The sequence below is a fragment of the Paramormyrops kingsleyae genome, chromosome 12 (genome assembly GCF_048594095.1).
Source record: "Paramormyrops kingsleyae isolate MSU_618 chromosome 12, PKINGS_0.4, whole genome shotgun sequence".
Taxonomy (NCBI): Eukaryota; Metazoa; Chordata; class Actinopteri; order Osteoglossiformes; family Mormyridae; genus Paramormyrops; species Paramormyrops kingsleyae.
This window is the reverse complement of record NC_132808.1, coordinates 14,246,682-14,273,941: the sequence shown is the minus strand read 5'-3', so window position 1 is coordinate 14,273,941 and position 27,260 is coordinate 14,246,682. Positions and strand designations below refer to the sequence as shown.

The window sequence follows — 27,260 nt, the reverse complement described above, 5'->3', positions numbered from 1 at the left end:
TAATATCCAGAGATATTGATAAGGCATAGAGATACTATTGCAAAAATGGTTCAAACACAGAAAACCCTGTTTTGGGGTGAAAAAATTTAACCCATATACACTTTCTTGCAAAGCTTCCTATTAACATTGCAATAACAAACAACATAAGGGACAGTGACATGAGATCATTGGGAAATCCCTCGTGTCAGGTACCAGCCTAGAAACACTATAGCAATAGTTGATTTTTGAATTTTGAGCATTTCCTTTATTCCGATATGATCACTATAAGTCCACTATATTATGTTGAGCTTTAGCCAATTGCACAGCATTATCTATTAGAAGTCATTTATGTATCATAAATTCCAACAAACCATTCCATCATCTACTGATCACACTCCATTTATCCAGTCAACTTAGAGCATATCCCAGAATGCACAGGGAGCAAGAAGGGAGATACTCTGGTCAGAATGATAATTTCAAGGTAACACCCATCTTCCACCACTTATTTTGCACAAGGTCACATGGATTGTGCAACATTTCCCAAGCATTAATGCACATGAGACAGAGGATGCACAATGAAACACTACAGGCAATTTAGAGAAACTAATTAGCCTAAACTGTGTTTTTGGATTAAGAGGGGAAAGCCAGACTCTAGACTGGGAAAGCACCAATTACAACGCAAAACACAAACTGCAGGGAAGACTTCTGATCTACATTGCAGCAAATTATCAAATGGACAAGCAACAGGCTACTGAAAATTATCACAGACATTAAACAGTACTACATAAAGATTTAAGAATGTTTCAGAACAATTACTGCCTACACTAAGACAAATACCTCTTTGTCCAAAGTTTGTGATGTACCTATTTTATTAAATATGACCTCACTGAAAAACTACCCATGATTTGAACAAATGGACAGAAAGCTGACCATTATCTCTCAACATGAAAACCAAATTAAATGTTAATTTACCCGTTTTTCTATGCGTGGACTTCACTCTACCTGTATGACTGATACAATTCTTTACAGGGAAAAAAACAAAAAAAGAACTACACAATAATTAATGTTAACTCATGAAAAAAATACAGTAGCTATCTTATTCATTTACATTTTGCAGTTTCCTAAGTTTGAATACAAAGATCTTTAAAAAAGACATTTCAGTTCTTTTATTACAAAAAAAACAAAAAAAACTGGACATTAACTCAAGAAAAGTCTATAAATGCTGTAGTTTTCTGTGTGGACAGGACCGGAGGCTTCCGAGACAACTGTTTAAACATCTAAAAATAAAAACCAATGCAAAGACAGTTTGTCAAATATCAGAATTCTCAAAAAGAAGAATAATATGCATACACAAGAAGTTTGTAACACCACATACATCTAACCTCTATTTCTAGAAGGAGGGACGAAATAAAACAGGATGGATGGATAGAGGAGGAACAAAAGAATGACTGGTATACTTCCATTTTACAGAACGTCTATCTAAAGCCTGTGTGGAGGTGCATGGATTCAGATTCTCTGTTATTGGAGAAAAACCTTAATTTTACTCCATTGGTGCACTGGTAGTATTCCATGGCAGGTAGGATGGTAGGTATGCATTTAAAGCCCATGTTAGTACCACAAAGAACTGCTGAACTGTGGTCCTCAAGAGACTAGATTTTAGTTTGAAACGGCTGATTAGGATCAGGATTACTGAATGGGTCAGTGTTTACAGAGTTTACAGTAAATCTGAGTGAGATCTAGCGCCGTCGCTTCTTCTTGCTGCTGGGAGTCGGGGCTGACGAGCGCCCCTTCCTCTTCCTGTTAGAGCTCTCATCTGCTTCCTCATAATGACTTTCTCTGTCCGCTGAAAGAGACAGACAAAGAGACACAGCACATTTGAAACACTAATAAATACTGACAACTGGGTACACTTTACTCAGAGGAACAGTGTCTTTATACTCACCCTTCCTGGCCTCTTCCTCCAGCTCATCCCAGTCCTTCCCACTCTCCTCCTCACTGCCCAAAGATGCACTGTAGTCTGACAAACCAATAAAACATACTGGTCAAAATTGTACTTACATATATACAGATACAAGTTTGTGTTCTTGCGTCTCTAGCAACCTGAGTCTTCAGTCTCTGAAGAGTAGTCTTCGTCACTGTCTTCCTCTTCATACTCATCTTCCTCTGCTGAGGGATTAAAGGTTTCATCTTCCATCTCTGACTCGGAGTCCGCTGCATCATCCCCACTCGCCTGGAGGACAGAGAGAGATAGGCATCAATTCACTGTAGTATCATCCATTATCTACAGCAGGGGGTGGTCAATCTGATCCACATAATCTTATCAAAGGGCCGGTGTGTATGCAGGTTTTTGGGATAACTTTTAGTCCAGCTGCTCAGACCCAGGTGTGAGGACTCTTCAGCCAATCTGTCCTCTAATTAGTAATCTAGTTAGGGAGTTGCAGTGAAAACTTGCATAAAATACAGCCCTTTCTGGATAAGATTGACCACCCCTAATCTACAGGATTGTTACATGAGTTTAAAAATCAAATTCCATGGTTTAACATCCTTTTTAAAACCTTAGAAAAGATCAATTCTGTGGAAATACAGAAATGTATGAAAATACATTCACAAAGCCGTTCGCAACTGCTTGGCCTTTCCAGTGAAATGTTCAATCATAATGCCATCAACATAGCATAGAAATTTCACAGTATGTTAGCCCTGAAAAACAACTGAACAGTCATGACTGCTGCTAAACCACTAAGCCAAAAACACAAACTATATAAATTATATTATTCAATTTTTAAGTTATTCACACTTTTCATGATGTTGGTAGCCTTTTCAGCTGCTAGTACATTGTGAAAAGTAGATTAATACCCTTGAGAAATTTTAGCAGGTAGCAGGAAGTAATCGGATCAAAGATTACAAACACCTTTTCTACCCTCTAAAATCAGAATGATAACAAAAATGGCTAGCAGACTTTTAGAATTATAAAGACTCCCAGATTGCAACAAACTAAGTTTGTACTACTGCGCCATATACCCGTGTATGTTTTTGCATCAGTATTGTTATCGTTCTGAATTTTTTTTTACTTTCTATATTATTTGTATCTAGTTTAAAATCTAGTTTAGTGTCCCGTGTGGTTTCATATGTTTGTATTTTAAATATTTAAATCCATTTATTTGTTATACATTTTATTTTAGATTTCAGTCATTTCTATGGATAGATGGAAAGTTGAAAGACTCTGCCGGCTACTACAAAATATCATCATGTTGTGCTATTGGCTATTTCCACCGTTCAAGTGCAGTGCACGAGAACCCCAAAGGTAAACAAATGATTACTCTAGCTAAACAGTGTTTAAAAACGTCAACGGGAAGTATGTGACATTTCATTTTATTTTATTTAAGTTGGTTTCAGAAGCAATACTTATAGTTCTCATTTAGTTTTATTTTGTTTTCGTATTTTACTTTATTTTAGTTTGGGAAATGTTTCCGTCAATGATAATAAACCTGTCTTGTGTATTGTTATATAGTGCACAGTTAGTTATCATTACTTACTTCACTCTCGGGGTCCAGGAAGGACCATCCACCCTGCTCAAAGAATCCTTCAGGGTCATCCACAATAGTTTTCATGATTTTTGTCCAGTTCAGTGACTGCACACCTTCCGTGTACTTTATGTCACAGGAACTGGGAAGAGAAGTGGATGAGAGGATATATTTTTTATTAGCCAAGGTACACTTACTTGTCCTCAAACAAAGTGTTGTTAACTACAATATGATATGTACAAATCACAGGCTCATATGCTAATAAGTAAACTACATCAGGTTAGGTCAGGTTGGGGAGCATGCGCTGATGCAGTGGTTTACCACACCGACCACAAAGAAACACCTCGGGATCCCGGCTGGCGACCCCCCGAGGCAGACAAACGGTCCAGTCCCACCCTCCAGAAGTGACCGCCCATCTGCCGCAGCCAGGTGTTACGTGGGAGTCCCCTCGGCCTGGTCCAGCCGCTCGGGTCCTCAGCAATGAGGATCCTGCGAGCCGGATCACCCTTAGGGAAACGCGTCACATGGCTGTAGTGCCGTAACTGACGCTCCCTTACAATGCAGGTAATGTGCCTCATTCAGGACTCCTCTAGCAACTGCTTGTTCGACACGAAGTCAAACCAGCAGTACCCAAGGATTCTCCGAAGAGACACAGTACCAAAGAAGTCCAGTCTTCATCTCAGCTCACTGGATAGCATCCATGTCTCACAGCCATACAGCAAGACAGGGAGCAGCAGGACTCTAAAGACTTAGACCTTCGTCCTCTTGCAAAGATATCGGGAGCGTCACACACCCCTTTCCAGTGACCTCATGACCCCCCATACTCTTCCAATCCGTCTACTGACTTCATGGGAAGAGTCACCAGAGACATGAATGCCGCTGCCGAGGAAAGTGAACCTCTGACACACTACTGATGGCTGTGCTGAAGAAGTCGTTAAAGGCCTGGATCTTGGTTTTTATCCAGGACACTTGCAATCCCAGAAACTCAGACTCCTCGCTCAGTCTCTCGAGAGCCCCGATCAAAAGCCTCTATTAACTGCGAAGATCACAGCATCGTCGGCAAAGTCAAGATCAGTAAATCTTTCTTCACCAACAAACGCCCCACAGCTGCTGGACCCCATGACCCTGCCCAACACCCAGTCCATGCAAGCACTGAACAGAGTAGGAGCAAGAACACACCCCTGGAGAACCCCAGAATCAACTGGGAAGAACACAGAGGTTCTCCCTCTACTCTGCACAGCACTCACAGTACCAGTGTACAGGCTGGCCATGATGTCCAGTAACTTCATGGGGATCCCACTAAGTCTCAGGATGTCACACATGGCAACTCAATCAGCTTTACGAAAATCCACAAAGGCTGCAAAAAAACAATTTTCGCGCTTGTGCTCGATGAGAACCCTCAATGCAAGGAAACTGCAAACTGCATCCACACCTAAAAATTCAAAAAAGGCCCATTCATTATGAAATTTAAACAGATTAGAGAATGAGCAGAGTCTTACTTGAGCCACTCCTTAATTGCATCAAGCGAGTTGACAGGCACAGCATTGATCATGGTGACCTTCTTGTTGTAATCCTTGTACACAATCACCATGTCAAAATTCTTCAGGTGGAACTGCACACGCTCAAAATGAACCAGCTCCACCTCATCCAGGGTCACCACAAACGGCGGCTGCAGATACGCATTGTGAGTAATTACTGCAAGTGGTCACAAGGAGGAACATCATACTGAAAATATAACAGGCTTTTCCTGCAAATGGAGGGATCCACACTCACCCATTCCGTCACATTGCAGAGGGAACTGGAGGTGGGCTGCAGTAAACATGTACTCCTGTAGGGGGCACCCTGAAAACTACAACACACCCAAACATCAATATAATTTAATACGTATTACCTCAAACACTTTAATGATTAGTAATATATGATATTGAGCTCAACTGGCTCAGAGTGGCAACCTTGACATTCTCACCCCAGGTCCCTGAATGGCACTTCAAACTCCAGCTCCTCCTTAGTAAGGTTCTCCACCTTCTCAATGAAGTTTTTGAAGGCAGCTTTGAGCTTGTGCCTCATCTCCCGCTCCATCTGCTCAGCATAGAGGTCATCCCTGTCGTGCATGTGCTGGTGTTTGCCCAGGTCCGTGGTGATCTCACCCACTTCTGTATAGAACTGTACGTCTGTATGGCGTTTCTTTCCAAACATGATTGCATTCTGGCGGAAAGAACAGATCGCTCGTCAAAAGAGATGGGAGAGTTGGACTGAACAAGAACATCGGCATTATAAAGCAAAAATGAGAAACCTTGAGGTAGAAGTGCAGGACGATGATCATCTCTCCATCACAAGGCTGGAAGATCGAACGTTTAATGTTGTTGTACAGGATGTCCACCTTATCACCACGTACAGAGGTAAAGCGAAACCCTGAGGAGAGACGCATTCAATGCTTAACCCTTCCTAAAAACCACACTGTCTCATGTGATTTCACTCTCAGTCACTCACCATTGGTGTGTGCCTCCAGTGAGCCTTGCATCCGCTTCTGGGCGATGTTGGGCCTAATGTACAGGTCTTTAAGCTTGGGGTTGCTTCGGTTGAGATTGATGACCAGCGAGTCCTGCTTGACGATGCCCTCTTTTTCCTTCTCCTCAGCTTCGCGTGTCTTATAGCGCTTCTGTACCTCTTTAATGATGCGGAAGGCATTCTGCAGGTTGGTGGAGGGCACAGCTGGGTCTCCAGGTGTCTTCAGGTTTGAGGCACGGTAAGTTCTGATAATGCCAAAGTCAGTAAGGCAGAACATGAGGATCATCAAGACTCAGAAAAACAAAAGAGTAAAGGGGAGAAACGGAAGACACAAGACCAGATAGATCAGGGAAGGCCAACTGAGTTAAGCTCACATCTCTTTAAGGAAGGTGGCATCAGGATTGGGGAAGATGTTGCCATCGTGGCGGCCCAGAGAACTACCAGGGACGTAGAAGTTGATACGGAGGTATGTGTAGTCTCCCTCAACTGACATGCTGATGTTCTGCAAAACAGGATGGGGTAGGGGAGACACTTAGCCGATTCTCAAGTTGAAATATTGTCATTGTTCTTAAAGGTCATTTTACAGTAGCAGCTACCTTGATCGTGGCAATGTGAAATGGTGTGGCAATACCAAAGATGGGCATGATCACAGTCTCATACTTCTTATCGATGAAGAGCTTCATTTCACGGATCTCCTTCTCCCGAGGCATTTGGGAGAAGTTTTTATAAGAGACATTGGACTTCCGTGTTCTGTGGTATATAGAAAGAAGGGTTAAATGAGCAGAATGTATGCGGAGTGGCAGGTCTTGAAGCCGTGTGGACAAAGCTATAGCACTGACTATGACATCATTATCGAGGCCTTAGTGTAGATGTGGATATTTAAGATTAAATATATTATCAGCATTGATTACACCATTCATCATTATATTCAGATTATGAAAACCAGCAAAATGCTGGGTCCATGTAGGTACCAGCAGTAAAGCACATTGACTGGAGGAAACTGGCCCAAAACACAATTCCAGAAATGTCACGTTTAAATATTTTTTTTAGAAAAAAAGGACATTTTTACTCTTTTTTTTTGCCAACCTAGTCCTTGTTGATATTGTCAAATACCACACTGAAATTAAAGTCGAGATTTCAACCAAAAATAATGGCCTACAAAAGAGCCCCACAAAACTAAAAGTTTTAATTTTAGGATTAGGATTTAGGATCTCACTACCAATGTCAGAAACCTGCTGAAGAAATGAAAGGGGTCCCAGTCATCAGCTCAGGGGGCCCAATAACCACATCCATCCCATCACCGTATCTACGTCAAAATAAAACATTGTGACTAAATAAATCTAATCTGGGCAAATTTTCAGTTGTTACCTGCCAGGGCTGTGGGCAGTGGTGGCTTAATGGTTAGGGATGCACACTTGTAATTGAAAGATTGCAGGTTCAAATCCCCGACCAGCAAGGCACCACTGAGGTACCCTGAGCATGGACATAAATTACAGGGGGGTTGTAGCCCCCCCAATAAATCAAAACCAGCTAATACACCCCCCTCATAATAATTTCTCTCCTATAATGGGTGGAGACCTCAACCCCTCCAGTGTTCTACCCAAAGTTACGCCCTGGACCCTGAGCAAGGTACCGCCCCCAGGCACCCTGGCCGGGCCCTGAATTAGCTGCCCCCTGCTATTGTCATATGGGTTAAATGCAGAGAACACATTACATTGTTGTGTACTGTGTGCTGTGGTCTGTCAACAATGACAATTAATCACTAAATTCTAAATTCCAGTACATTCTCAGAGGGCAGCACTTTTGCACGCACCTCCAGGGACGGGGGTTTGAATCCCACCTTCCCATTTGCATGCCATCCCCACATGCCTCTGGTTTCTTCCAGCTCCCCAGAGACTTGCAGTTAAGCTAACTGGCATCTCGAAATGTCTATATGATTGGAAATGTTAGTGTGTGAGTGTATGTGCCTTGTAAAGGACTGGCATCCCATCTAGGTGTTCCCTTGTCTTGTCCAGGATAAGTGATCAGAAAATTGAATTTTCATAGTATATTTGCTAAGGGGGTTTTAAACTTCATTTTAAATACAGTTAATCTTTGCATAAGTGGGTAAATTTATTCCGCTCATCATGAGTCACTCACTTCTGTATCTGTTGCTCTCCCTTCTGCTTTGTCAGTCGCCGTTTGGCCTCCTCATTCACCTGACTGGCCAACTCCTTCTGATGGGCCCGCCTCTTCTCCTCTGCTGTCATTTCATTCTGTCCAGTAAGAAATAAAGGCAAGAGTCACATGGAAGTCTGACAAGCTTTTAAGACAACCAGACTACACTATAAATCGCATAATTACAGCACAAAAACATACACAATCTTGCTGACACATACGTGCATGCACACATACAAACGTACTCTGGTTCTATCAGCCAGTAGGGCAGCTCCTTGTGCTCCCCTTCCCAGAAGCTCCTCAGCATTATCTGCATCTTCCTCATCATCCTCCTCATCATCATTCTAATGAAAACAAGGGAGTCAACACAAATATCTCTGTTAAAAAGGGAAAGCAAGACATTCAACAACCAAAACCAGGGACATGGGAGGACAGCAATAAAAAACCTGAATAAAGAAAGATCCACAGATTGTCACATCACATGACCTTTAAGAAGATGCCAACGTTCTTGATTTTCTTCTTGACGGATGTTAGAACTGTGGCAGCTTCTTCCTGGAGAGGGTAGACAGGGTTAATTTGAGCAAGTGCTCACACTGACACAGCTGCTAAACACAGCTGCATCATACACATTCTACAAACCAAGATATGGTACTGGTAATCAACCAGAAGTCAATGGAAAAGGGAAAGTAGCATACCAGAATACAGTACCTGGTGCAGTGGGCAAGTGCCCTATGGGACCTAGCCTAACCCCTGAAAAACAAACCCATACCATAATCCCTCCTGCACCAAAATCTACAGTTGACACAACAGTACGTCCCAAAGATGAAACATCAACATTTAGCTAAAACCAAAGCTCCAGTTTTGCACTGAATACACATGTAATAGAAAACCCCTTAATACAAGATTGTTTTGAGGTTGAACAAGGAATCCCATTACATAGAACTGAGAGTGAGTGGTTATCCACCAGCATACAAAACTGGCATACTTTACAAATTCTAAATAAAATATGGTGCAATATGTTACCATAACCACAGAGAACGACATACAAAGTTCAAATCATAGGGCAATTTCTGTTTAACCTCAGGGATTCCATACTGGGAAGTTCCACTTGGTCACACCTCATTAATCTGCACCGTGTCGCCGATGAATAGGGCATACTTCTTCTGCTCTTCCTTCTTCCCCTCTTTGTTGATGAGGTCAGAGAAGCCAAGGCTAATACCAAACACCATGCCTGGAACGGCATATTAACAGTCAAGAGCAAAAACTCCACACCAAGCAGGAAATATTCCAGAACATGGAGGAAGCAAGAATGACCCCATACACGAAACACCTGCCCAATGATGCTGAACACACTCAACACCAACCTCACAGCAATCCTTTGCTGCCTGACACTAGCTGCAGCCAAGGTTCAAGACTGCTGGTGCCTGCCTACAATCACATAACACTGTGGTGATGTCAATTTTAACAAGCAACTATTAAAATAGTTTAAAAAATAAGGGTGAAGGGAAAAAACCTGATAATTCACCTTTTTTGAATTTGTACTGGTTCTTATTGTTAAGGACGAGTGATCCCTCGCGAAACTCGATTCCCATTGCAAACCTGAAACAAAGAGTAAGAGGTCACACTACGCCCCCCCCCCAAATCACAACTAAAAAGCAGATGTTATAACAAATAGATTAATGTGACTGCTCATGAAAACTTCAAAACTTATGACAAGACAACTCAGGAGAAAAAGTATACACGTCCTGAAGTGTACCATGCACCCTCCAATGCATTACCGGTATGTTTCTACATCTGAAACGGAAAATTAGTTTGCATATATGAAGTGTCATTTTTGTTTTTTAAAATAAATAAATAAATGGTGTATAAATCACCAGAGCAGTGTATTGCCATTAATACATACCCCTAACCATGTGACTACAAAACATTAAACTTTCAGCCACAGCAAGGCATACTGACAGCAATATGAAGAGGATGCCAATAACCTTTGAGCAATACTTACTTATTACCATATTTTTAATGCAAAAATAAAATTTTATATGATCTTTCCCTTGCAGTCTCATGCTCAGAAAAGAAAAGTTTTCAGGGCCAAAAAATCAACGATATTCTATATCCCATCCAGGGTGTGCCCCTGCCCAGTGCGCTCTGCTGCCTAGGTGCCAGGCATTTCCCACAACCATGTTCAGGGTAAGCAAAAGATGGACGGGTGGTTGGAGGTACACTATATGGACAAAAGTATTGGGACACCTGGCCACTACATCTACAGGGACATTTATAACATCCCATTATAAATCCATAGGCATCAGTATGGAGTCGCCCCCCCCCCTCTTCGCAGCTATAACAGCTGCCACTCTTCTGGGAAGGCTTTTCACAAGATTTTGGAGTTTGTCTGTGGGAAGTTTGGTAATTTAGGTACTGGAACTGTTGGTACTGGTAATCAACTAGAAGTCAATGGAAAAGGGAAAGTACGATACCAAAATACAGTAATGGTGCAGTGGACAAGTGCCCTATGGGACCTAGCCTAACCCCTGAAAAACAAACCCATACCATAATCCCTCCTGCACCAAAATCTACAGTTGACACAATGCAATCAGGCAGGGGATGCCTGGTATCCACCAAACCCAGACTTGCCCACCAGACTGCTAGACAGAGAAGCACGATTCATCACTCCACAGAACACATTCCCACTGCTCCAGAGTCCAGTGGTGGTGTGCTTTACACAACTCTATCTGATGCTTGTTACTGTGCTTGGTGACGTGAGGCCTGCATGCAGCTGCTCGGCCACGGAAGCTCATTCCATGAAGCTACTGGTGCACAGTTTTTGTGCTGGAGTTAATGCCAGAGGAAGTTAGCAACTCTGTAGTTACTGAGTTAACTAGGCAACTTTTACACACTATGCGCCTCAACACTTGGTGACCCCGCTCTGTTACTTTATGTGGTCTGCCACTCTGTGGCTGAGTGTCTGTTGTTCCTAAACGCTTCCACTTTGCAATAATTTGACTTGCAGTTGACTGTGGAATACCTAGCAGGGAAGAAACTGAACTGACTTATTGCAAAGTGGCATCCTATGACAGTATCACATTTGAATTCACTGAAGACACATTCTTTCACAAATATTTGTAAACCTGAATGCATGGCTAGGTGCTTGATTTTATACACCTGTGGCAATGGGTCTGAATGAAACACTTGAAATCAATGATTAAGAGACGCGTCCTAATACTTTTGTCCACATAGTGTATATTCTACATGAAATACAGTCAGGGGTGAATGACATGCAAGTGGTAAAGAATATGTGGTTCCACAAACCCAATGTTCTTTGTGAGCTTCCCCACCAGGTCAGGTTTCTCCTTCTTTACGAAGTCGACTACGGCGTTGTATGCGTCACACAGCTTCGCCCCTGCAGCCGGACAAAAAAAAAAAATGCTTTTCCTTTAACCACCTCGACACACATCACAGGAGCCAGGCAACACACACATACACGCCCACCATTCTTGAGCTCTTTCAGCAGTGTCTCCTCCACCTGCAGGAGGAAGTTGTAGTTGTCCTGCATCTCCTGAGGTGGGTCCACCATCAGTGTGCGCACTAGATTGGAGCAGTATGACTTGTACCTGATCCCCATGGCACAGGTGATTGCCCCAAAGTGCATATGATTCTTGTCACTGGTTAAATGAAATTTTTAAAAATGTGGTTAAACACTGCATGACAGAAAATCACCAGAAGAGCTTCATATAATGAGCATTGAAGGAAGGAACAATAGAGGATTATCACTACTGCAATGATTCAACGTATAACCTTACCTGACTATGCTAAACTTCAGGCTGTAGTTACCACCGCTCTGGATGATCGGTGGATAGCACATTTCCACAGCAGAGGGATCTGCCCCGGCAAGGTATTTCTTCTCCTCGATGGCCTTCTCCACAGACTCTGCCAGCTTACTGTGACGCATTTTCTGTGGGGCAAATCAGCCAGAGCCTTTAGTGGGGTGAGTAGTGACAGGGCTCAGGGGAGAACAGCGAGTCTGGGAACAGCATCCAACACGATCCTTCACACGTACCTCATCTGCGTCCACTATCTCCATCACCCGCTCCTTGAAGAATTTGTTGAAGACCTCACTGGTAATTCCTGCAGCTTTCCTCATGAGGGCTAACTCTCCATCCTCCTTCACAGCCATGGTGTAAGCCACCGCTGCACTGAGATCCACCTAAAGGTATTAAATCAATTTATATACCACTTATGTACTGCTTTAGCAGAGTTAGCAATTGAAGCCCAATAGCCACACAATATAAGACTTTTCAGCCTACCTCACCTCAATTTGTATATTACAATGATTATCTGGACAATAACACCAGCATTTACAGTATAAAAATCCATACTGAAAATAACAGGGAAACAAACAGGGCACTGTCATCCCAAGATCTGAATTCATCACCAACTATTCCAAAGGCATCTTCTGTCTCAATGGAAGACTCATACACCATTCATATACGCAACAAAAAAACAAGATCCTAGAGAAGTCTCATGCTAAACTGCAAACCTTCTCCAGGCCTTCAGCAGTGATCATATCATTCCAACTCTTCATATACTCCCCGGGGAACTTGTCCTTGCTGAAGACTCCAACAGTCTTTCCCTCCTTGCTAGATCGTATGGCCTCCAACATCTTTTCAAAGTTGGCCTTGTTGCTCTCATTCTATAAACAGAAGTACATTGGCTTTATGCTGCGATGGACCACAGAAAAACACCATGAAATCTGCATAAGGTATGCCCATACCTTCTCCCGAACAAGCAGCGTGACAGGGGGCACACCGTTGGCATTCTCATTGCCCTTGGTAATGGCCACCTGTTTCAGGAACTCCACCTTCTTCTTGCTGGCTAGGAAGAGGATGCTCGACTCACAAAAAACCATGATGGTGTCAGTCAGCTCATAGCCAAAGAGCCACGTCTAAGTGAGGAAGAAAGAACAAAAACATTTATACAGTAAAAACGAAAACTTTGGACAAAACTTCAAGCAACACACTGCCACACATACAGGCGAATCTAGGCTTTTCTCCCAGGGGTGCAAGGTGAGGGAACCCAACTAGTGATACATTACAGTCTACATCAAACTACACATGTAATGTCGCTAAATAAATACATAAATATTTACAAATTATTATTAAACATTGCTATGACTAACACAAGCCAGTTTAAAAGGCAACTTTGCAAATTTATTTTATTTTACTATGTTCAAACAATATTTTCAACTGACCAGTAGGAGGTGCAATTGCGCAATTGTGCCCCCGATAATAATCGCTTATTGCCACACATAAGAACTAAAATGCTCTGATCGATTGCAAAGGCAAAAAAATGCTTTTAAGACAATTAGCCGTTTGCTTTAAAGAATCTAATAATTTAATGTTCACATGATTGTTCCTTATTATACCTTCCACTCCAAAGAGCTTGGATGTATTAAAAAGGGCCAGCGGCATGCTAGTCAGTACACACCGTACACGGCCATTTATTAACCATTTCACCATAACAAAGATGTCACAAACCTGCAGGGCAGTGGACTTCGCATATACAGTCTCCTCATCCACTCCCACAGACACCACGATGGCATCCACCCTGCCAAAGTTATCCTCCCCTTTCTAAAAGGCAAACAGAAAGTTATTCGATGGTAGCAACTCATGATTACAGCAAGAGCACATCGGTAGAAAATTACAGAAAGACAAAACAACGCAGATCACACTATACACACTCTATACATTAAGTAATCAAAACAGATCGAGAAAATATTTTCAATGGGCAAGACCCCATCCCTTCAGGTTCTACCTGAGAATCACATTGAAACGTAATGCCAATTTGCCTTCATAGACACACACACACACACACATTTATATTATACACGCCAAACAAAATGAATTAAATAATAGAAAAAATGTGACACCAGTGGCCAATACTGATATGCATTTTAAATACAGCTGTTGCCACGACACTAGCATAATATATGACAGAATCGGCCAAGGAAATGGACGACTAGCTTGCTGATTTCGTAGTTTTGACCAGTATGTGCGTTTTTAGTTAGTATGTAGCTAACAAATAGAGGCACATCACACTGTAATATTAGCTAAATACAGCTACATAGCCAGATATTTCCCAGTGAAATTTTTTGCAATGTCTTTCACTCCACACAATAACAAAAAACAAAGCTCTTTTGATTATTCGAAGTCGAATAACGACTTTTAATTGCCTCATTAACAAAAGATACAGTAAATATAGTCAACGTATTAGATTGCCAGCCAGCTGCATACCAAGAACAGGCAGAGTTCGCACTGGCAAGGCTCGTTTGGACTACATTACATGTTTTTGTATGTTTTGAAACAAAGGCCCGCCACTTCAGACCCATTTTAAAATTGCTATCATTTATTTTGAAGCTAACAAGGACGGCTAGCTAAGTGCTAGCGGACGGCAGCCCCGCGAAGGCCTTCCCCCAAAGCCACGGTGACAACAACAGCAGCCCGAGACTCACATTTACCTCACTTCATTACTGTTACTGTCCCTCCTTAGCCATTCGCGGCCGTTAATTTTACCTTCCAGTTGGCGTATAACCGCTTGATCCGGCGGTAATAAGCCTCCTTGTCCAAGTTTACCGCCATAGCGACTTTTACGTCCCTCCAGTGCCGGGCTTCAAGAAAAGCCAGCTATCGCACCTTTAAGTCTTTGCGACAAACCACAGATGTGTGTATGATTCTTTTAGGAGAAAGTATATTTATTTTAATATTTACGTGTGTATTGGATAGTTAATGCGATTCGAATTAATCCAGTATGATAATGCGTCTTATCAGTAAAATATGCTGAAAGGATGGTTATAAGTATGTTCATTTGTTGTATGTAAATATCATAAATGCTCTGTGAGGTAACGTAGCCCCCTGTGTGACACTGTATTCCTCCCGCCCACTTTCTATCCACCCCTTGGTACCGACGCCGCCCGCAGCTTTCGGCGACCAGCGGCCCGGTCCCGATGACGGCGCTTCGGACTCCGCTGTAACGCGCTACACGGGGTTTACGCCGCACAAGCCCCAGTCTGTGCCGAGGGATGCTGCTCGGTGCCTGCGGTCTTTTTCTCTAGTCATCATCTTATTTTTTATCTAGTTGTTTTTTTTCCTCCTCTGTAAAACCATTTGGATGATCAGATACCGGAAGTTGAGTTGCATGAAAACCCCAACGCTCTTTTACACCATTGCGCCTTTCTCCAGGGTAGCCCCTGCGCGTTCGGTCAGGGGATCAAGCCAATGCATTTTTCGGATTTTCAATAGATTTTCCACTATAAATTTGAATATTGCATAGTAAATCATTCAAAATAAAGTATTCTTAGTACCTTATCTTTCACCATTATTATTATCCTTATAAGCACTGGTAGTATTGCCAATCGTGTCAGTTACACATATATATATATATATATATATATATATATATACATATATACACACACATATATATATATATATACACACAAGTATATATATACACACATATATACATACATATATATATACATACATATATATATACACATACATATATATATACACACATATATATATATACACACATATATATATATACACACATATATATATATATATACACACACATATATACATACACATACATACATATATATATATATATACACATACATACATATATATATATATATATATACACATACATACATACATATATATATATATATACACATACATACATATATATATATATATATATATATACACATACATATATATATATATATATATATATATATACATACACACACATATACATACACACACATTCAGACACACACATATATAGGCCTAGCATTGTGGTGTTTTATATGTGTTCACTGCTGGATGCTTAAATTTCCTTGGGGATCAATAAAGTATCTATCTAAAATTATAATATATTAATGACATCGAATATGGCGTTCAGTTTGAACCCTCCTACCCCATTTGGTGATAAAAAAAGTCCTTAAATCAACGCTGGAAAATGTAAGAATGGGCATGTACGTGTGAAATGTATATGGGTGTTTAGTTGTTCTGCTTTGTTTAGGGTGCGCTGATGTATTCATAATATATTTTTAAGAATCACATCACTATGGGTTTAATAACCACAACATCAAATGCAGATGCGGGCGTATCTTTACTCGTCAGTTGTATTTTTATTTCATTCACTAAAACAGCAACGATGTTGAACATACCTAATTATTTTACACGGCTGCATTAATACCGTAGTTTCAAATCCAAATTCCATTTAAAAAGCCAGAACCTACAGTGCGACGAACTTCAGCAGACAGCAAGAAAATCCATTCTATCCGTTCCTTTTATTAATCTCAAGATTTTCTCAGTACAGCCATTAAGCACAGAAACAGCTGACTCGCCTGTTAGGTTGTGTTATGTGTTGAGAATTCAGCGTTAAAGACACTGAATAGAAATATTTCCAAAAAAATATATGCTTTTTAACATCCTTTAGAAACGCGCGAGTTCTACTAAAAATCAACACGATTACTGAATGACCATAATTTGCGTCTTCTAAATAATAATACATTTAATGCTCAACTGAAGTAAAACGTAAAACCATAACATTTTATTTAGACCGCTTTTTCTTGATAAACGTTTGGTCTCAAAACAATAATCCCTGAAACGCAAAAAAAACTGCGCGATAACTTGGGTTGTGTAACACATATATTGTTTTTCCACTGAAAACTGAAAATCCAGTTTTATCATGGCCTTATTCGACATACAAAGAAAGGCAACGGTGATTGTAGGAAATTCTACAGCAGGATCATCCACCTCCATATTAAAAATAACTTAAGAGTTTAAAACCCACCTCGCAGACATCATTCATACACATCAGTGCTATTTCTCCATCTTGATCTGAAGGCTAGACGAACATTGCCAGCCGGTTACCTCAGTAATGGGAAAACTGCACTTTGAAGCCTAAACTGAGTGCGATTATCATGCCTTTTCAGTCACCAATGTGCCTAACCCTGTCTGTATTACTTATTTACAAGATTATACCAGTCAGTGACAATGCACAACAAAGACAGTCCTTCTCCCACAACGGGCAACGGGATGTAATTCTGGTGACATCCGGACAATGGATAAACGCCAAATTCCAGTATATGCCTCTAGAAGGTGCTATATATTCACAAACACGCATGCCAAGCTCTAAAACGGTTTGCTTTTAGACGCCTTTATAGCTAATTTCATGCGCACTCACGCACACACCACTGTCATATATAAAACTTTACCCACGATAACCAAGATGGTCCTTCCATGTTCACTGTCCCCTAGTGCTGAATCGACTGATCCAGGCTGTTAAAAATGCATTAATTTATGTGTGTGTAAAAAGAATAAATTATTCTTTGCAGGACATATTAACCCCAGTGTATAAAAGACGTTTCACTGTGTTGCCACAGCCAGTGTGACCAACGCCCACCCACGGGACCAAATGTCAGCGGGCTCAGGGAAAGCAAGGGAAGGGGGATGTGCACTGAGACTGCAAGGCCTACGCCTCCCACCCTCGGTCTCCTCATGTGACAGTGGTGGAGTTCTGGCTTCGAATTGAGCACCAGGCCATGAAAACGTCCCTGGAAGACAGACAGTGGACATTCAGGCAAAGCACATGATATCACCTCAGTCAAACTTACCTGTTATAATACAATGTTAATAAGTATCTGGAAGTCAATAAGTTGTCTACCAGTGACATTTACTCTCCATCTATGGCTATGTAATCCATTATATACACTAAAATAAGAGAGCATGTATTTAACCCTAGTAGTGTCACGTCTATATTGAGTATATCGGAGGCAGTGTTTATGTAGCAGAGACCTGCAATGGGTAGCCACACACTCGTTGCTGCAGTACTCTCTATCCCAGTCTTTGCTCTCCACGGGGGGGTTGGTGCATCCCGCTCGGACACAGCGGTGTGGGGTGCCCGAGGGCTGAGTGGGGGGGACTTCTTCTGGCGCAGGTGACACGGTCAGCTCCACCTCCATCTGGATTAAGTGAAAAAGAGACCTACTTAGCACGCCTCTCTCATCAAAGTGTGTTAGTGACTGAGAAGAGGAGCACAGAATACAAAAACAGATTCAAGAAAACACCCATAACCCTACCTCATTAGAGGTGAACTCATCTGCGTCAGCTATGGTGCCCTCTGCTGGTGGGGAGCAGGCACTGACAATGGCGGCAGGCGGAGCTACCTCCATGGCCACCGCCGGGCTGGAGGAGACAGGCCCTGGCACTGAGCAGGGTGCCGCCGCTGCTGTCACCATAATGGGCGTGGCTAACTCAGACTGCAAGGGGGCAGGGACAATCTTGATCTGCAGCGGGGGTGGAGGTGCTGCGGTGACTGATACCACCAGCCCTGTGCCACCACCGCGGGGTTTGGCTTGGAGAGGGGGTGGGGCAGGGGAATGGACCATCTGCTGTAAACGGGGAGGTGGGGGGGCATTCTGCATTTGCTGCAGGGGTGGAGGCTGGCGGGGAGCAGGGGGGGTGGAAGACGAGGTAGGGGAGGGCTTAAGCATTCGGGTGGCTGGAACTGTAGCAGTTGCGGCTACCAGGCCGCCCTCCCCAGGCATAGCCTGCTTGGAGATGACGATCTTTGTGATGGTGGGGGGTGCAGGTGCCGAGGTGGCCGGAGCTTTGTGGGCACTGGTGCGTGAGCGAGTGGTGACCTGCGGCAGGTCCAGGATGATGTTGGAGGTGCAGATGTTGGTGATAGTGTTCTGCTCTGGAGCATGGTGGGGGATTCGGGTGGAGCGAGTGGGTGCGGGTGCAGGTGCGGGAGCAGGGGTGGGGGTAGGGGCTGGTGGAGGCGGGGATGGGGGTGTTATGGGATCTATTACTTCAATCGCAGCCTGGACAGAGAAAGGAGGAATAAAAATCAGCATGCAAACCTCTGGGTCCCCTCACAGTACCGCGCAGCCAACTTGGGGACGTGTTACAGTGCTTTGTGTAAATATACACCCCCCCAGGGTTTTCCATATTTTGTAGGGTTAAACCTAGAATTAAAATGGATTTAATCAAGATTTTATGTCACAAATACACACTAAACAATGTGATAAACCCCTAAACAAGGTCTGGTTCCACCATAACCCTTCAGAAGTCACATAATTTGCTGGACGGAGTCAACCTCTGTCACATGAACTGAACATAAATACACCTGCCCCCCCTGTTTTATAAACTTTTACGTCACAAAAGTATTTTGTGGAAATCAAATAGTAGAAATCTAGATTAATTCCAATGTGTAAGAGGTATAAGAGTCCAAAGGGGTTTATAGGAGTAAGAATGTCAATAAAAACCCAGTCTGACACTGAAGGGAAATGCAAGTTACTTCCTGAGCTCAAAAACAAGTGTCAGTTATACTAAAGCTTTGTCTTATCAGAACATCCACACTCGCTGCCCCACCAGCTGACCACAACAGGACCCTTAGCCTTTTATCTTTGCATAGCCCCTGGTTATCAGGACCTGCGTCGTCTGATACTCAGTCACCCAACACATTATGTATCCATGTTCCCAAGTTTTTTAATGTTGAAATCATGAGGATACATGGCATAGAGCAGGGGTACCCAATCTTATCCGCAAAGGGCCGGTGTGTATGCAGGTTTTTGGGATAACCTGTAGGTCAGCTATTCAAACCCAGGTGTGAGGACTCTTTCAGCCAATCAGTCCTCTAATTAGTAATCTAATTAGGGAGTTGCAGCAAAAACCCGCATACACACCGGCCCTTTGCGGATAAGATTGGGTACCCCTGGCATAGAGAAATTAATATAATGCTCTGGGAGCAGAGAGTGTGTGTGTCTGTGCAGACATGAGCATCAGAGAACATATAGGCTTGGAAGTATGGCACTATATGGGTGTGTAGGTTTGTACAAAGGCACGCTTGGCCTGAATATGAGGTCATTGTGTCTATTTTGCAGTATAAATCGCAAACATTTTTGTACGCCGCGTGTGTAAATGTGATCTTCTTAGGAAAGACTACTGCATTAGGCTTTTATTATGCACCACTGGTTTTCTGCCTCTTCTGTCCACTTCACAGCGGCCGAACTCTGACATCTTGAATGGGCTGCCGCACTCTTACCTCGGAGACTTGGCTGGCTCTGTAGGCCGCAAGTGCTTTCAGATACTCCTTCTTTGCCGCTTCCGTCTTCCTTTTGTACACCTGCAGGGGGCAGTGTGCTAATCAGACAAACTACTTAATCACAGGGGGCTGATTAACTCTGCAGCAAGTGACATATGTATGAGCACAAAGCACATGGGGAAGACAGACTGAGCATCTGCCAGCTCAGAATCCAGACACGAGCCTTGCCCGAACCTTTCCTTCGTGCGTGCAAGCTTGAGGGCAAGATCACGCGTCTCTACCTGCTTCTGCTCCTCCCCGAGGCTGTCCCACATGGAGGCCACAATCTTGGACACCTCCCCAAAGGTGGCACTAGGGTTCTGGCCCTTGATGGCCGCCTGCGTGTCCCTGAAGAAGAGCGCGTAGGCCGACACCGGCTTCTGCGGCTCGTTGGGGTCCTTCTTCTTCTTCCCCTTCTTGCCTCCCCCCGCTCCCCCCCCGGCCACCCCTCTTCTCATGGCTGGGGGGGCACTGGAGGATGAGGAGATCGGGGAGTCAGCCAGGGAGGGTGTGAGGGATATAACAGCAGAGGAAACTGACAGGGAGACAGGCGACTCCACCAACATACTCTTCTGAGAAAGAGAAAAGGAAAAAGATGGTGACATACTGTTAGCATGCAAACAAGGAGGCGAGATACATACATGCCAAAATAGCACAAGTCAGGTGTAGAACATTTTTTGCAGGACTTAAATCTCATCTGACGCAAACAGCCATATCCTTAGAAATATCTGTACTACAGGACCTATAGGTCACATTCATGCATACAAATCAAAGTTAGGGACCCGATTCCTTCACTTTAGCTGATATAGTAAAATACATACATTCAGATTCTACACATCCACATTGCACATATTAGGCTTTTATTTTGCAATTATGATCAAAAAGAAATTAATCAACTTCTCCTGTGAAGCACACACCCAGCTAATCCAGACAAATGTGTATTTATGCCAGCCCTAAGGGGTGGCATGAATTGGCACTCCAGCCACCGGAAATAAAACTCACACTGGTCCATTCGGACTAGTGTGGTGCTGAGGTATCACTGCATGGCTGCACTCAGGTTCTCATCCCTGAGGTGCTTTGGTGTGTGGTGGGGGTGACAACGCGCTGTAATCAGCACATACTCCTTACCACTTCCACCTCCTAAAGGACCCAGTAATCTCTAATATTCTAACTGCTACACCTCCAAAGGACTTAATCAGGGTTTTTTGATGACTCTTTCAGCTCTTTGCAATCAGCCACCCCCTTCCCAAATGCCCAGACTCCCAACCCGCAGGCTAACACAGCTGCTGTGTACACCAGGCACTCTAAAATCAGCATGGCAAAAATCACACACTTACCCAGATTATTTCAATAATGAAGGTCTTTGTCCATGACTCCGGACTGTACAAAGACAACTTCTTGACTGCGACCAAGAATCGGTACAGAGGAAAAGACCAGAGACTGTCTAACCCTATTCTTAGTCGTCGGAGCTGAAGCCAGCTATCACATACCCAGAAGCAAAGATCACTCCACTAACAGCACAAAAGGAGCTGCTTCGTTACATCTGCAGTGTACAAGATGCACCTGACTTCCCTCCCTTCCAGGTGGGAGATTAGTACTGGTCTCACGCATGCATGCATGCATGCATGCATGCATGCATATCTGCATTTTTGTATCTCTTCAGGCGACAGCCCAGATGAGAGAACACGTCACACTGCCTGACTCCAGGCTCCAAAAGAAAGTTGATATCCATAAAGCCTGCTCCATGCTACATGGTTCTTTCACCATTGCTTTCTGCATTACAGTGTCTTCAGAGAATTCCCTCTTTCCAAAACACCTTCTGACTCACGGCATGTCATTGAAGTCCACGACTGCGCAAAAAAAGGTTTGATTGATTTAAGCTTAACAGACTCTTCTATCACAGTTAGTCTACTTCTATCTCCTAACCTGGCATCATGAATAAGACAGAAGGCTTCATTAAAGCGATTTGGCAAGTAGACAGACCAAAGGGGCAGGTCTGTCTTACCCTGCCGGCCTTGGCTGCAGACATATGCTGACTTGTGGGGTCTTTGCAGGTGACCCTGCCTACGAGACCTGACGAAACTGAGGTCCTGCTGTATGTGAAAATGGTGGCACATTTGGTAAATAGGCCCAAATGAGTCTGATGCATAATACTACATATGGAAGAACTAAATAAATATAAGATGACAAACTGAAGACAACTGAAGAAGACAAACTGGAGGGTGAAGCAGATTCACAAAATAACAGATGGGGCTCTGTAGGGACAACAATGACATGGAGTGGTTAACTATAAACACAGCTAAATAAATAAAATGCCAAGACAGATTTAGTAGGACAAGCAGCCAATCTCAGGGCGAAAAAGAGACTAACCTCAAACCTCACAGCTGCCATTCCAGCTGTTCATTTAATGCTCAAATCACAACTTGGCTATTTCCGCCGAGACAGACTGCTGGAGGGCACAGCCACATGGAAGCAATACGCACAGACCTCCGACAGACACAGATTCTGTGGAAATATCCTCACCGAATAATGACTCTGACATTGGATACTAGATAACTGCCTTGTCTAGGAATGGTCTTTGTAATGTAATCAATGGCAAAAAAGTCCCGTCCTGAAAAAAAGGCTACGGTCTCATTATATGTTTCATGGCTGGCAAGTTTGCTAAATAAACAACAGTTCTAATAACAACATCCCCTGCATCCTCCGATACGCCGAAGACCTTAGGAGACACTGCAACCACCCTTTGAACACCCCAGCCCCACCCTCTAGAGTTTATAAAAAACAGCGCAATACAAAAAAAAAAACATCCAATCAAAGTTGAAAACACCTCGATAATGAGGGAGACCAGAGGAAAATGGCAGGAAATATTAAAGCTAGATAAAGGAAAGCTGTGCACAGCACTTGTTGAAGAGAGAGACCTACAGAATGTCACATGCAGCTGCCAATAAGAGTGCACACATTATTAGTTATGAACTTTGGTTATTACCCACTTATTACCAATATTGTGCCAGGTGTTCACCGACCCACAGGTGTCAGACTGAAATGCTGCCAAAATGTGACCTAAAAAACTTTCCCAAACTTCACCAGTGGTGCTTCCAATCCCACCATAACAGCTTACAGCTTCTGTCCACACGAACGACAATATGACACCAGGCAAATAAAAACACCATGGACACATTCAGCTGACTGTCAATGCCAGTGGATACAGTCACAAAAACAGGCAAACATGCAGACTTTACCTGAGCAAAATCACTCATGTCCTCATCTTGCAGGGAGTCAGCGGGCGAGGGCGTGGCTGAGAGAGGCTGGTCAGGTGACTGTGGACAAGGCAGGATAGTCCCACCACCAAGACTGAGCCCGAGTTGAGCGCTGAGCTCTGATTGGTCGATGGTGGTCAGCTGGTTGTGGCCCAGCAAACCATGATTCATGTCACTCAGCGGAACATCTATAGTCACTGGGGAAGAGCTGCTAAACTGAGATCCAACAGGATGGCCCAACTCCTGGAAAGAATGAAGTGTTCCACAAATAAGGAAAAATAGAAAAATCAGGGGTGGTTCAATAACTATTATAGCAATGTTAATTCCATGGTGCTACTTTTGTAAAATGTAAACATAACATCGTTTTGCCTCACTGCCCTGCCCGATCCTCACCATGCCGAGTGTCGAGCTCAGCAAAACACCCTCTCCTGGCTGGTTCATGACACCCAGGTTTAGGTGCTCCAGGCCCTGGGCGGGGGGGTTAACGAAGGCAGAGGCAAAGGAGGGATCTTCCCCACCAACCACAGCATTCCCTGGGACTCCCCCAGAGGGCCCCTGGTCAGACATCTCCCCGAAATGGGACACCACGTCAGACACAGTGAGGGCAGAGTCGGGATCCAGTGAGATGGGTGGAATCTCAAACTCCTCATCGCCCAGGCTGGGGGTGTGAAATGTCTGGTAGAAGGGCAGAGGCACAGACACTGATTAGAGCAGCATAATTATATTTTACTATATTGTCTACATATTGCAGGTACAGTGAACAGTCAATATATGGTAAGAGATAGCGTGTTGTGTGCTATGTAAACTTTCTGAAGGACAGTGTCTTGTGTACTGGGAGGACCCGCTGAGGGACTGCGTCTTGTATTCTGCCTGGACATATTGAACAACAGGGATAGCATGTTTTATATGTGTTGACATTCTGAAGAGCGTTCTGTGTCAAGATGGTATGAAAAAAAAATGCACCTCGGAAGATGACAGAAATGGATGTCCGGACCCACTGATGGTGAGGTAGTTATCACTGCCTCCAGGGAACTGCAACACATCACCAGAAAGGTAAATCCTCCCTCCTCTTCTGCCCCTCTCTCTGTCACATGCATTCAAACCTAAACACACTATCCCCTATCAAAATTCCACACAGTACCGCACATCTACACCATTTCACAAATACACAAGCAGGCCCATCTCTATCTGTCAGACTGGCAAATTATTACCATTAAAATAAAATAAACACAGAACATAATAGTATCATAACTAGCACGTGCGTAATTAAGCATTATTATCTGCTGACATTACTACTAGCTTAATTAGCACTCCGTCGATGCGTGACCCAACACAGGCGGAGCGGTCAGCCCGACCGATCTGGACTGGATCACCTTGTTTACCGAATCGTATCCGCCGTACGCCTGCGGGTCCAGGAAGTCCGAGTCCCCGAACTGGCCCGCGTTGTCCGACAGGTCCGAGTAAAAGGGCAGATCCATGTTTTGACACGGCTGGTTTCATTCAACTGCCGTCAGTGGCGTTCAACGTGGTTTTAGCCCCCAGTAATATTTCACGTAAAGGCCAACTGTCACTGAGTCACTAAGCACCATATGCGCAAAACTGCTGAGCTGCGCGTCGCCCTATTTAGCCGATGTTAAACTACGGTCAGCCACGTACAGAACTGCATGACGTTTACCGCTCGGGCATGCTAATATTTACTTATTTACCGATCACTGACCTATTATTTCCGAGCCGCAAGAATTGCATGTAATCACGTGAATAAAGGGGCTGATTGCCGATTACTCACATAAAGGACAGACACCGCTACGCTTAAGTAGTGCAGCCATACAGACACAGCTGGCGACTATATAGAATGACTGGTATTTAGCTGTAAGGCGCGGTAAAACGAAACCACTCTGTTATGAGCACATGAAACCTAAAATTTAAGCTTAGACCATTAGACCGTGAAATAACGCTGCGGTGACCCCGACTGAAAGTTCGCATATTCGATACTGATTTGGGGAAAAAAAAAGCCAAAATGACAATCCGTTGTCAGATTCTTAATCCAGTCTCCAGATCGATTTATTTAGTAACCATAAAACATACGTTTGCCGGCTCGTCGTGTTATATAATTGACTCAGTCTGTCAGACTCTTGGGCGATGTCTGCCATGGAGAAATAGCTATGGATTAAATAGGATCAAATATTACGAGGAAAATAAAGAAATCCCATTAGTTAAATGCGGTCTGGCGTTTAAATGCGTTGCATTGTAGAAAACGCGTCATATAGAAATATCCCGCATCGTTAGTGCTGTTTAAATGAGCTTCTTGGTGTTACTTTAAGTCTTTGCTGAGAATAGCTGCGGCACACACATGCATACTACCCCCATTCCTATGGTTTAGCCTGGGTGGCATCACACGGAGGACTTTAACTGTTTCTTACCCAGCAGACGTGTCACACGTGTTTCTGTCACCGCTTGTCATATTTTCGCCTGGCATTCCGACGATGTAATTGCAGGACAATATAAAATCCACGCACAGGCCATATATTAATACGTAGCCACCAAGATGCCATAGTGCAATTTGTACAGTAAAACATTAAGGACAATTTTATTGTCACTCTTCCTTTGCCAAAGACCATTCAGTGTAGACAGAGTATAGTTAAGCTTTTAAGTCAAAATAAGTTACAAAATATAATCACTGTAGATATGGCAAGGTGACTTACACTGTAGCCTACTGTTTAAACTTTAAACATACCGATTTAAAAGCTAAATAACAAAACCAGTGGATCTTTTTTTCCTGGATAACATAGATCTTATCTTTCGGGATATAACGAACAGACACCAAGGGCTGAGTTATCCAACGCTCCCAGATGTACCTTTAGAATAATAGAGCTAAGTAGGCGATCAACATTTTATAATGCATATCGTATATTTTACCTTATAAATATCCAAAACGACTGTGCTAACTTAGTAAACAAAGCAGTCAACTGATTTTGCAATTTACAGTAACGAACACTAACGAGCAAATAGTAGTAAAAAGTACAGGGCGTAGATGGCTAGCTTTAGCCAGTTACGAGCTTGATGCACTACGTTTTGTCTGGAATTATTACGTGACTGTTAACATTTAAAATCTTATACAAATTATAAGTCTACATAACAGAAGCTCCCGATTTTTTGATTACCTCCATACTGTTTCTGCAATTTATTCGTTTCCTCGTTCTTTACACCGATCCTCACACGAACACAAAATCACAACATGGCACCAAATTCCGTATTTCATTGGATCACAGGAAATGACGTTTCACAGGCACTTCCGCGTCCCGAGCAGTCCGAGTTAATTTCCGATGACCTTTTGTAAGCAGTGCTCAGTATTAGAACTGTGTCAGTTCTACAATCGATAGGGGAATAGTCATCAAATCGCAATTATGTCTTTCATAATATTCATATTACCTAATAGTCTACAAGGATCTGTTTCTGAAAGGTCGTGGATTTGAATCCTGTAGCCAGCAGAGTAATCTTGTCACCGTCGGTCCATCGAGCGAAGCCCAAATACGTTAGGGGTGCTGGATACTGGCTAACCTGAAAACTTGCTTTTACATCTATGTCTGTGTCTGTTATGGATAACTAGATGCAAGTCATGAGAACCTTCCAACTTCCTTGCAGGGACACATGAAGCACTATTCTGTTATTTTCA

At 43.2% G+C, this 27,260-nt stretch overlaps 2 protein-coding genes across 4 annotated transcripts; both read right to left on the bottom strand.

The window, feature by feature from the left end:
• Nucleotides 1-217: 217 nt before the first annotated feature.
• Nucleotides 218-15,359, bottom strand: LOC111856467 (FACT complex subunit SPT16-like). Its single transcript, XM_023836450.2, has 24 exons — nucleotides 14,732-15,359; nucleotides 13,697-13,789; nucleotides 12,934-13,104; nucleotides 12,700-12,852; nucleotides 12,220-12,366; nucleotides 11,963-12,114; nucleotides 11,652-11,824; nucleotides 11,472-11,562; nucleotides 9,691-9,764; nucleotides 9,284-9,396; nucleotides 8,652-8,717; nucleotides 8,411-8,509; nucleotides 8,148-8,263; nucleotides 6,605-6,758; nucleotides 6,383-6,510; nucleotides 5,991-6,253; nucleotides 5,794-5,912; nucleotides 5,467-5,705; nucleotides 5,274-5,349; nucleotides 5,000-5,169; nucleotides 3,513-3,642; nucleotides 2,080-2,209; nucleotides 1,922-1,996; nucleotides 218-1,822 (listed from the first exon to the last, which is right to left on the bottom strand). The coding sequence occupies exons 1-24, from the start codon at nucleotides 14,795-14,797 to the stop codon at nucleotides 1,716-1,718; spliced, it is 3,105 nt and encodes a 1,034-aa protein (XP_023692218.2). The 5' UTR covers nucleotides 14,798-15,359; the 3' UTR covers nucleotides 218-1,715.
• Nucleotides 15,360-16,341: 982 nt separating this feature from the next.
• On the bottom strand, nucleotides 16,342-26,871 carry tox4b (TOX high mobility group box family member 4 b). Of its 3 annotated transcripts, none has more exons than XM_023836412.2 (10): nucleotides 26,749-26,860; nucleotides 24,961-26,056; nucleotides 24,551-24,619; nucleotides 23,981-24,262; nucleotides 23,570-23,830; nucleotides 20,573-20,902; nucleotides 20,292-20,372; nucleotides 18,322-19,068; nucleotides 18,038-18,204; nucleotides 16,342-17,796 (listed from the first exon to the last, which is right to left on the bottom strand). In XM_023836412.2, exons 2-10 carry the CDS (start codon nucleotides 25,063-25,065, stop codon nucleotides 17,739-17,741), a joined length of 2,100 nt encoding a protein of 699 aa, XP_023692180.1. In that variant the 5' UTR covers nucleotides 25,066-26,056; nucleotides 26,749-26,860; the 3' UTR covers nucleotides 16,342-17,738. The 3 variants fall into 3 exon arrangements, with proteins under 3 accessions (XP_023692180.1, XP_023692182.1, XP_023692183.1); XM_023836414.2 differs by having other exon boundaries at nucleotides 24,970-26,056; XM_023836415.1 differs by lacking the exon at nucleotides 24,961-26,056 and having other exon boundaries at nucleotides 26,749-26,871.
• Nucleotides 26,872-27,260: the final 389 nt, after the last annotated feature.